This window comes from Mesoplodon mirus (assembly GCF_964341445.2).
Source record: "Mesoplodon mirus genome assembly, chromosome: 8".
NCBI lineage: Eukaryota > Metazoa > Chordata > Mammalia > Artiodactyla > Ziphiidae > Mesoplodon > Mesoplodon mirus.
Window position 1 is genome coordinate 91,461,400 of NC_138984.1, and position 12,335 is coordinate 91,473,734.

General features: G+C 37.4%; 1 protein-coding gene across 1 annotated transcript in view; it reads left to right on the forward strand.

Annotated features, from left to right (window-relative positions):
* Positions 1-12,335, forward strand: part of AGPS (alkylglycerone phosphate synthase) — a 141,678-nt gene that overhangs the window by 32,557 nt on the left and 96,786 nt on the right. The window contains exon 2 of the mRNA XM_082630379.1: positions 3,288-3,377. Within this exon, the coding sequence (XP_082486505.1) occupies positions 3,288-3,377 (90 nt within the window). The remainder of the gene's footprint in view (positions 1-3,287; positions 3,378-12,335) is intronic.

The following is a 12,335-nucleotide window of genomic DNA, read 5'->3' on the forward strand; positions in this document are numbered from 1 at the left end:
GAGAGGGTGTGGAGAAAAGGGAACCCTCTTGCAGTATTGGTGGGAGTGTAAATTGATACAGTCACTATGGAAAACAGTATTGAATTTCCTTTAAAAACTAAAAATAGAACTACCATACGACCCAGCAATCCCACTACTGGGCATATACCTTGAGAAAACCATAATTCAAAAAGAGTTATGTACCACAATGTTCATTGCAGCTCCATTTACAATAGCCAGGACATGGGAAGCAACCTAAGTGTCCATCTACCGATGAATGGATAAAGAAGACGTGGCACATATATACAATGGAATATTACTCAGCTATAAAAAGAAAGGAAATTGAGTTATTTGTAGTGAGGTGGATGGACCTAGAGTCTGTCATGCAGAGTGAAGTAAGTCAGAAAGAGAAAAACATACCATATGCTAACACATATATATGGAATCTAAAAAAAAAAAGGTTCTGATGAACCTTGGGGCAGGCCAGGAATAAAGACACAGATGTAGAGAATGGACTTGAGGACACAGAGAGGGAAGGGTAAGCTGGGACAAAGTGAGAGAGTGGCATGGACATATATACACTGCCAAATGTAAAATAGATAGCTAGTGGGAAGCAGCTGCGTAGCAAAGGGAGATCAGCTCGGTGCTTTGTGTCCAGCTAAAGGGGTGGGATAGGGAGTAGGGAGTAGGGAGACACAAGAGGGAGGAGATATGGGGATATATGTATACATATAGCTGATTCACTTTGTTATACAGCAGCAAGTAACAGCATTGTAATGCAATTATACTCCAATAAAGATGTGAAAAATAAAATAAAACAAGTGGATTGTCAACATGTCATTAGTCATGAGATTTTTCTGTAGAGATTTTTTCCAAAAGCTCTCTTTCAAAACCTCCCTCTACAGTGAGGTAGAATTGTGAAATAAGAAAATATTGATTGATAGTTAACAGGCTCATCTACAAATCTAATCTCTGGATTTGTTACTCTTTAAGGTGTTTTTGAGGGCTTCCCTGGTGGCTCAGTTGTTAAGAATCTGCCTGCCAATGCAGGGGATACAAGTTCAATCCCTGGTCCGGGAAGATCCTACATGCGGCAGAGCAACTAAGCCCGTGTGCCACAACTACTCAGCTTGTGCGTCACAAGTACTGAAGCCTGCACACCCTAGAGCCCGTGCTGCACAACAAGAGAAGCCAACGCAATGAGAAGCCCGTGCACTGCAACGAAGAGTAGCCCCCACTCACCACAACTAGAGGAAGCCTGCATGCAGCAACAAAGACCCAATGCGGCAATAAATAGATAGATAGATAGATAGATTGATCAAGATGTATTTGAACAGTATGTTTTTGTATAGGAAATATAGTTTTTTTTGTTAGCAAACTAATTTTAAAGAGAGCATTCCTAGTTTCTTTTTAATTTTATGTATAGATGGGTATTTCATTACATAATTAATGACTGTATTTGGTTCATTTGTATCATGTTAGTGTTCTACTTGTTTGAAAAGCCCTTGAACTGGAAGAAGAATTATGGTTGTAATAAAAAATTTGCTTGCTTGTCAGTAGTCATTTTCTTCCTTGAGAATTATGGAGAATTAGAACACCTTTTTTTTTTTTTTTTTTTTTTTTTCCCCGTACGCGGGCCTCTCACTGTTGTGGCCTCTCCCGTTGCGGAGCACAGGCTCCGGATGCGCAGGCTCAGCGGCCATGGCTCACGGGCCCAGCCGCTCCGCGGCATATGGGATCCTCCCAGACCGGGGCACGAACCCGTATCCCCTGCATCGGCAGGCGGACTCTCAACCACTGCGCCACCAGGGAGGCCCAAGAACACCTTATTTTTTTATTTTTTATTTATTCAGTTGTTTCTTTGGCTGTGTTGGGTGTTCATTGCTGCACGTGGGCTTTCTCTGGTTGAGGTGAGCAGGGGCTACTCTTCATTGTGGTGCACGGGCTTCTTACTGCGGTGGCTTCTCTTGTTGCCGAGCTCTGGCTCTAGGCACGCAGGCCTCAGTAGTTGTGGCATGTGGGCTCAGTAGTTGTGCTCACAGGCTCTAGAGCACAAGCTCAGTAGTTTTGGCACACGGACTTAGTTGCTCCGCGGCATGTGGGTTCTTTCCGGACCAGGGCTCCGACCTGTGTCCTCTGCATTGGCAGGCGGATTTTTAACCACTGTGCCACCAGGGAATCCCTAGAACACTTTTTAATAGTACGTCTTTGTTTATTTTGAAATTTCGTTAAAAAATTGAGGTAAAACTGACGTGTAACATTATACTAGTTTTAGGTGTACAGTTTAGTGATTCGATATTTGTGTATATTGTGAATTTTTCACCATAATAAGTCTAGTTAACATTCATCACCACACATAGTTACAGAGTTCTTCCTTATGATGTATTTTCAAGTATTTTCATCATAAACTACAGTCATTGAATTTGCAGTAAGAAGATTCACCATCAGTTTATTTCAGTGGCCCCAGTATACTAGGGCACCATGCTAAAATATGTATTAAATGCTGACACAGTAGTTCGGTGTGGTTGCTTATTGTGTTCTGCATGGGTCCAAACCAATCTAATTCTTTTGTAATGTGTAAAATTGAATGAGTGAGTGATGGATTTTGATGAAAACGATTTTTAAAACTATGAAATACTGGCATTTTGGAAATTAAAGATAACATTGTTTTGGAACATTGAAAACTGGTATGGTCATTAACTGTTATGTTAATGTTAATATGTAGATCAAGGTAGATGTTGGCATTTACATGGAAGTTGAAGGATTTAGAATGTTTGTAAACCCAGTGTTCAGATTTTTAATCTACTTTATTGAAAGTGCCTGCTACTGATAGTGTCAGTGCTAGTGAACTTACTTTGTAAATTGGTCTTTTTCATTCTAGCAGAAGATTAATAATTGCAATTTTTCTAATATATGAAAAAACTTGTTTCCTGTTAAGTGAATTTTATTTTAGTTGCAAAATATTTTAGTCCGTCATATAATATAAACTCAATAACGTGCAAAATGAAGCATATTTATACTCTAAGAATATTTTTCTCCTTCTTCCTTTTCCCTTTGAATGCGTTAAATTTAGTGGTTTTAGCCCTTTGTGAAGCAGGTGCTGCTCATCAGAGTGATTCTATATTTAGAAATATTAATATATAGATATTTTAGTATATATTCATTTTATTTAAAGCAACATCATAGTGGAATAAGGTCGGAATAAGTCTTCTGTTAAATGATTGTGAAAGGTAATAGTTAATGATGCAGTGTTCAGTTTTGAGATGTTTAGTATAGATCTCATTTATGTATATTTTTCTGCTTATTAGGCAAGAAGTTATGAAATGGAATGGATGGGGATATAATGATTCCAGGTTCTTCTTCAATAAGAAAGGACAAGTTGAGTTGACTGGGAAAAGGTAACTGGTTTTTTCTTTGTTTTATTCCTTTTATTTCTCTTTCTCTGAAAAATTTTAAACATAACAAATATAATGTTAAATAATAGACATACATAAAAATAGGATAATAGAATGACTCCCCCCTTGATTTAAAAGTTATTAACATTTTGCCATAATTGCTTTTCTTTTTCTGTTATGTATCAAATTCTGACATTGTCATGTCACTTCTAAATATTTATATATGTATCCCTTAAAAAAATAAGGACCTAATATAACCAATCATATAATACTATTATCATACTCCCCCAAATAACAGAAATTTTGTAATATCTGATTATTCACATTCACATTTCTCTGTCTAAAAAATATCATTCTGTAGGTAGTTTGAATCAGGATCCAAAACGGTTTGCAGTTACCCACCGTGTAATCCACATAACATTGGCTTGTTCAAAGTAACTCTTTGTTTAAGACTGGAAATATAATTTTGGTTGGGTTATTATGGAAGGTGAACATTATGGAAGGTCCTTGTGAATGTAAATAGTATTTTTAAAATTAGTTTTCTGAGCTATACTAGGGAAGAAGTGATGAAGAAAGATCAGTCATTTGTGTGGTAACTTTCACATTCTGAAATATTTTTGGTAATAATGTTGATAAGAATTCTAAAGAATATTTGTATTGTTACTGTTCCAGATGTAGACAGAATTGTAAAATGAGTTCTTAATTGATTTTAAGCAACACTGACTCTGCCGAAGCTGGTGTTTTGGGTTTGTCTATTGAATTTTGATATAACTTGGAAAGACAGTGAGTACAAATACAAAATATTTAAATGTGGCTCTAAAAATAAATTAAAAATTGAGACTAGGTAAAAAATTGGATTAGGTATATCATGAATCTGTTCTAGTATTGCACTTTGACTTCATATCTATTGGGCATTAATATACTTGTTTTTAAAACAAGTATATGGTATATCAGTATATTGAAATTTCAGCAAGAAAAGTTTTCTTTGGAGAAATTCTTTTTCTTTACAACATAACCATTCCATTTTTGTTTTTAACTTAAACGTACTTCGTACCTGAAACAAAACCTCAGGAATGGTAATTAGTAACTAATTTTAATGAAGGTGTGAAGATATACACTTTACATTTGCTTTTTTTTTTTTTTTTTTTGCGGTATGTGGGCCTCTCACTGTTGTGGCCTCTCCCGTTGCGGAGCACGGGCTCCGGACGCGCAGGCTCAGCGGCCATGGCTCATGGGCCCAGCCGCTCCGCGGCATGTGGGATCCTCCCGGACTGGGGCATGAACCCATGTCCCCTGCAACGGCAGGCGGACTCTCAACCACTGCGCCACCAGGGAAGCCCCTACATTTGCTTTTTAATAGGAAAAATAATTAACTGCATTCTCATTCCCATTCTTTAGTGTGACTGGACAGCATGTTGGTGGAGGCTTAGTTGAGAAATTGTGTAATTCAGGTAGAAGGAATTTCTGGTTAAAATTAAATTTAGCAGTGTTCTAAACATTGAGTGTTTTATGTTTTAAATAGAATAATGTCTAATACAGTAGAAACTTGTCATGTAGAGATTGGCTTTACAGAATCTTCAGGGGGAAAAAGTGAATCTTCTGAACTTAGAAAACCAACTTCCTCTCTTCTTAGATACTGTCTTCATTTCTCTCTTTCTCTCTCTCTGGACCTTGAAGTTATAGCATCTTTGTTTTATGTGAGGGGGCAAATAGGCACTTGTGCAGTGTGCCATTGAAAGCATAAGATACTTACTGTCTTCTGTAGGGTACTGTAGGCTATGCATTGGTTTATGTTAGCAGTGTATGTGTGTGAAGTGAATGATTAGTCATAGGAAGTGTCACAATTATTTATACCTTAGTGTATGAACCTTTATACCCATGGGTTTAGAATCTGGCTCTTATTTTGGGTGTTCTGGCACTTGGCTTGCCAATTTTCCCAGAGAGGATCAGATTGTAGGTGGCTGATACATGTGCGACACTCATAAGATACTAAAAAAAAAATAGAACCCCAGTGTGTTCACTTATGATTAGATTATTTCTTTTTCAGGATGTAGAACACTTGTTAATGCCCTTCCTGATATTAAGATATGTAGAAAACAAAATTTGTAATTTATATATTGTTTGGAGAGCATAAATTCAGAGCAAAGGGAATCCAGTGGTCTTGAGAGAGATTTTTATCCAGGTTGTAGTAGAATTCGAGAATTTTTCCATTGACTTTAGACTTTGGAAGATTACTGCTGCTGCCCCTACAACCAGAATGGATTTCTTAAAGGCCTCATTTCTTTGCACTGTTGACTCCTGAGTCCAAGTCCAGTGGAGGAGAGGGGAAGAGAACAAGGGTACATCTGACTGGCAGAGCCTGCAAGGGTAACCTTTGCTTCCTACTGAATTATCCATTATCCAGAGGGTAATTCTGCAAACACAGAAATGGAATTTAAATGTTCTAGGATTAAATATGTTATACATAAACTATTTAATAACTGAAACCAAATAACTAAATAATATTCAGTTCTCATTTTGGTGCTTCCAGAAGCACCATTATCTTGCCACAGACAGTATAATAAACCGGATTGAATTGGATCATAGCTTTCTCTATATCTAGTCTAGTTTCCTAGGGCTAATGATTGAATTAGTAGATTTCTCTGATTTTTTTTTATCAGAAAACATTTAGAAACATTATTTAAGATAATAATAGCTATTGCTTATTGAGTTCCTACTCAGTTATCTTAAAATAACCCTAAGTGGGTAGTGATACGTTCTTAGAAATAATCAGGAGATTGAGGATGAGAGAGGTTAGATAGCTTACTTGAGGTCAGCTGTGCAGTGGGAAATTGTGATTAAAAAACAAGTGTTTTAAGCTTCATTTTTGTGCTCGTTCTATTATACTATGCTAATGAGGTACCATACTCATCCACTGTATTGATTTTATTCTCTTTCCAGTCTCTGGAAGCACTTTACAGGAGGCTTCTACACTCTATACACCAGTACAGTAGAGTTAGTCATATTGTAAAAAGTTATCCTATGACAAAAGTTCCTATTGCTCCAGAGGAGCATGAAGGGCAGAAGCGTAAGAAGGTTGTGATATTCCTAAAAGAGAAAATGGAATTTGTGATTAGAAAGGACGAGTACAAGAAAACAATATCAATTCACCGTGTTGTATTAATAATATTAGATTTTAAGGCCAGTTTTTGAAATTCTTTGTAAAGACTTTCTATTCCGGCATTGTAGTAGACTGAACAAATATAGACCCTTTGCCCTCTATAACCAGGTAGAAAACATGGATAAAATACTACAAGAAAGAAATAATAACAGAGCTGGAAAGAAAGAAAGGGAAATCCTTAGGTGCCAGAAACTAAGAGTGACTCTCAGTGAAAATTTATGGGGGTTCCCCTATTTTTGATCCACAGAACATTGAAAAGGTAGAAAATTTTTATGAGTAAATGTGGTTGGTTGTCTGTATATATTTTGGGGAGCATAACTTTGGCATTTCAAACCCAACCATTAAATTAGAAGCAATTACAAGCTATTACAGATGTCAGGGAAAAATCATGTTTTTCCCTGAGCACAGTCTGTTTTCTGAACAGACTTGTAATTTGTCAGTTTATAAATCCCTAGGTTTATAATCTTGCGATTCTTATTCCTCCTAGATATAGATGAATTGAGTCCTCCTAGGTTTAAGCAGCAGAAGGCAGTACTTCAGAGCTAATGCTATATAGATTTCTATAAACAAAAAATTTTGAAAAGTGTCATTATTCGTTGACTTTAAAAGTGTTATACATTAATTGGTGCTTTCAAGGCACAAGTTAGTGATTAAGTAGAGAGAATTTGTTTGGGTTTGTTGTACTTTGTATTTTCAGTGGCATAATTTTTAAAGTTTTACCTCCTATAAAAAGCTATTAAATTGGTTAGCAATAGTGGAACTCACTGAGAATAGATGGTTGCGTCTACTAATATTTTGCTGCCTCTGTGCACTGCCCCAGAGTGAGAGTCACCTTGTCTTTAGTCACCTTAAATCCTGATGTGCACTTGCTTCTTGGATATTTATGTCCACAGAGTTTTCTTTCCATTATACAGTGATTTCACTGGTTTTGAAAGTTTGCTCTGGTTCTGTATCTTCTACAATATAGTCTACTTTGATCTTAAGGAAAGGTGGTAAATTGACCTCACCTTATATTTTACAACAAAAACCATTTCTTAAAGTTCTCAAACCAGTCTTCAGTCGTGGTAAAGATCTATTCAGTGGTCACCTTGTTTCAACAGTTGGTATGGGCATTTGGCTTTCTGGTAGAAGTTGCATGTTTCCTGCCCATATGTTCGCCATACAAATTAAATGTCTTTGTAGCTTTGACTAAACGAGGTTGTAAGTTTCTTAAGAACAGGAGTCATACTGTAATACCAATTCTATGTGTCCTGCAATGCTTAGTACAGTCTCATGAGTGTTAAATAAATGCTTATTTATAGTTCTGGATGTAAATCCAAATTATTTTGCTGTAAGAATCAAGTCATTCCAAAGCTGTTTCTTATGTTAAATACCTCTAATTCCTTTAACTTTTCTTATGTTTCTTTTCCATTCATTTACTTTTTTGATTTCAGAGTTTTCTCCTTTACCTCATGATATTTTATGAGATTTTTGGGGCCCTTGGCAGTATGCTAGGCTTTATGATTATTAAGTCAAGCTTCTTTTACTGTTTTTCAAATCCCAGGGCATTAAGTGCAAGAAAAAGTCCAGTTGAAAAGCTTTCATTCTTTTTTTTTTTTTTAAGAAGATGTTGGGGGTAGGAGTTTATTAATTAATTTATTTTTGCTGTGTTCGGTCTTTGTTTCTATGCGAGGGCTTTCTCTAGTTGTGGCAAGTGGAAGCCACTCTTCATCGCGGTGCGCAGGGCTCTCACTATCACAGCCTCTCTTGTTGCGGAGCACAGGCTCCAGACGCGCAGGCTTAGTAGATGTGGCTCACGGGCCCAGTTGCTCCGCGGCATGTGGGATCTTCCCAGACCAGGGCTCGAACCCGTGTCCCCTGCATTAGCAGGCAGATTCTCAACCACTGCGCCACCAGGGAAGCCTGAAAAGCTTTCATTCTTACATGGAACTCTTTTTGAACTGTGTTAAGTTTTATGCGGGAATTATAGATAATGGAGCAAAGTCTTAAATCCAAGGTCCTGCCAAATAAGATATTTCTTCAGAGTCTGAAATACTGTGCATTCAGATGTAGAAGTATATTCTGGTTATCTTAATGGTAGAATGTAGATTTTTTGCACATGTCAGTAATACCAACCTTGTTTCTCTTGGTTCAATTGTCTTGAAGGGGGGGTTACCTTTTTATTTTGTGGGTAATGTTACTTGTGAATTAAGGGATTCACAAAGGTCCGAATATTATCCTTCCATGAATATCAAGAGTCTCCTATATATTACAGAGACCCAAAGTAATTGTATGGTTAAAATATAAGGGCCCAGGATTAAAACCTAATATTTCCAAATTGGCCTTTTTGTAGGACATTTTAACACATAGTAGCATATGTGTTATAACCAATTTCCCAGAATTTATACTTTTACTGTCAGGTAAGATGAAGAAAATTTTATATGCTGAATGTCTTAAGTTGTTTTAGCTGTGAGTCTTATACTTTCTTTCATTCCAATTTCTTTAAATTTATGAAAAAGGTATTATTATATAATACTTTAAATATTCCATTTCAGTTTGAATGTTAGAACTTGTGATTTTTTTTTTTTTTTTTTTTTTTTTTTTTTTTTTTTTTTTTGCGGTACGCGGGCCTCCCACTGCCGTGGCCTCTCCCGTTGCGGAGCACAGGCTCCGGATGCGCAGGCCCAGCGGCCATGGCCCACGGGCCCAGCCGCTCCGCGGCATGCGGAATCCCCCCAGACCGGGGCACGAACCCGCGTCCCCTGCATCGGCAGGCGGACTCCCAACCACTGCACCACCAGGGAAGCCCAGCACTTGTGATTTTTTAATATAAAAAAGGAACTTGTTGAATAAAACATTTATTTTTTTCATTCCACTATTATTTTTGTTTTGCTAACCTTTATGTAAGGATTTATTTGAGAGTTTTAGATGGTATTTTTGTTATATAATATGAAGTCATCATAAGAAGTGACGTCCTTTCAGCCAATACCATGTAACTGTTAAAATTACATGACAAAATGAGTGCTTTTTGTCACTTCCAATTAAAAATTCCTTTGGATAGGGCCCCACACTGGCTCCTTTAATATTGAATTCTGTATTATAAACATATATTTAATTTCAGTACAGAATTTATATATTACACAGTGATTTCCAACCCCCCCCTTTGGCTATCTTTGTGAAGTCAAAGTAAACTTCTGAGGCTAGTTGCTGAAAGCTTTTGCAGTTATTCAAGCTCTGATGAAATGAGTGGGAAATAATCTTGAGCAAAAGTATTACACTTTAGGGGCTTCCCTGGTGGTGCAGTGGTTGAGAGTCCGCCTGCCGATGCAGGGGACATGGGTTCGTGCTCTGGTCTGGGAAGATCCCACATGCCACAGAGCGGCTGGACCCGTGAGCCATGGCCGCTGAGCCTGCACGTCCAGAGCCTGTGCTCCGCAATGGGAGAGGCCACAACGGTGAGAAGCCTGCGTACCGCAAAGAAAAAAAAAAAGGGCCTCCCTGGTGACGCAGTGGTTGAGAGTCCGCCTGCCGATGCAGGGGACACGGGTTCGTGCCCTGGTCCGGGAGGATCCCACATGCGGCTGGGCCCGTGAGCCATGGCCGCTGAGCCTGCATGTCCGGAGCCTGTGCTCTGCAACGGGAGAGGCCACAACAGTGAGAGGCCCACGTACCGCAAAAAAAAAAAAAAAAAAAAAAAAAAAAAAAGTATTACAGTTTGAACATTTAATTTAATTTTATTTTGGCTGTGTTGGGTCTTCGTTACTGTGCATGGGCTTTCTCTAGTTGTGGCAAGTGGGGGCTACTCTTCGTTGAGGTGCGCAGGCTTCACATTGCGGTGGCTTCTGTTGTTGCGGAGCACGGGCTCTAGGTGCGCAGGCTTCAGTACCTGTGGCATGTGGGCTCAGTAGTTGTGGCTCACAGGCTCCAGAGCACAGGCTCAATAGTTGTGGCGCACAGGCTTAGTTGCTCCGCAGCATGTGGGATCTTCCCGGACCAGGGATCAAACCTGTGTCCCCTGAATTGGCAGGCAGATTCTTAACTACTGTGCCACCAGGGAAGTCCCTTGAACATTTTAAATAGCTTGTACAACATAGGTGTTAAGACGAATATACAGTCTATTCTGGTTTGTTTTCGGTATTGGTTTAATTGTTCTTTGATCTGGAATAGATAGTGACTACTAGAGTATCTCTTCTTTTCTTCATTTAAACACACAGTTTTCTCCATTAAACACAAAAATAAAAATAGCTTTGAGGACGTAAATGGCCATCTTGGAAAAAAATTACTTCTGACATTACTTCATACCAAATACAGAGACCAATTCCAGGTAGGTTATAGACCTAAATACATAAGCTAAAACTATAAAATTGCTAGAAGAATATACAGAATGTCTTTCTGAATTTGAGGTAGGCAAAAAGCAGGGAACTAAAAGCATTAATATAAGGAAAAAAATGAATCAGACAGCATTAAAATATAGAACTTCTTTTCATGAAAAGACTCCTTAAAGAGAGTGAAAAGACAAATCACAGAGTGAGAGAAAATATTTAATACATACATCCTTGATTTCAGAATATATAGAGAATTCTTATACATCAATAAAAACATAATAATAAATGAGTAAAAGATGAACTGGCATTGAAAACAGGATATGCAAATGGACAATAGATATGAATAGAAGTTCAGTTTCTTGAGTAATCAGTGAAATTCAAATTAATATTGTCAAGAGATTACCAATAGAATGTCTCATAATGAAAATAACTACAATACCAGGTGTGGAACAAGTAGAACTCTTTATACATTGCTGGCTGTTAACGTCTTGGAAAGCTATCTGCCAGCACCTCCTAAAGCTAAACATGTGGATAGATTGTGGCCTAGGAACTCCACCCTAGTTATATAGCTATCTGAAACATGTGATATGTGATCTTCAGAAAACAAGTTCAAGAACGTCTCTGCACATACCAAAAACTGTAAACAACTCTATTTTCTGTCACCAATACAATGGATAAAGTAATTATGCTATACTTACACAGTGGAATTAAGCCATGGAAATGAATGAACTGCAACTATGTACACAAACATAGATGACTCGCACAAATATAATATTGTACAAAAGAAAGCAGACACAAAAGTACATTTTATATGATTTCATTTATATAAAGTTAACAAGATAGTTGTTCCTTTGGTGTGGGGAAAGGTGATAATGCCTGGAAAGGGGCAAGGAGGGGGATATTTCTGGGGTGCTGGTAATGTTCTTTTTCTGGATCTGCATGCTGATTACATGGGAGGTTTACTTTGTAAAAATTCATTCAACTATACACTTACTTTTTGTATGCATGTTATACTTCAATATTTTATAAATAAAATATTTATAAAATTAAACAAAGATAAAACAGCCATAATATAGTGTAGTTTTATTTGGCTGTTCTGTCATCATGGCAGGGAGAGGGAAGTAGAGAAGTTGCAAGAACATTATAGTGAAAAAAATTACCGAATATAGCTACTGTGATTTTATAAATATTCATTAATAAAGAATTTTAGAATAATGATCTCACTTGGAATGATGGTAAGGAAAGAATCAGACTAGAGGCAGCATCATATAGACTTATTTATTACTTATTTAACCTTATTTATTACCTGGTTCATATCCTGGTTTTGTAACTTACTAGCTGTGTGACCTTGAGTAAGTTACTTAACATACCTAACATCTTAAGTTGTTTAACTTCTCTGTGCCTCAGCTTCCTCATTCATAAAATGGGGTAATAGTATCAACCTCATAACATTATTATAAGTTAATATACATAACAAACTTAGAACAATGCCTGACA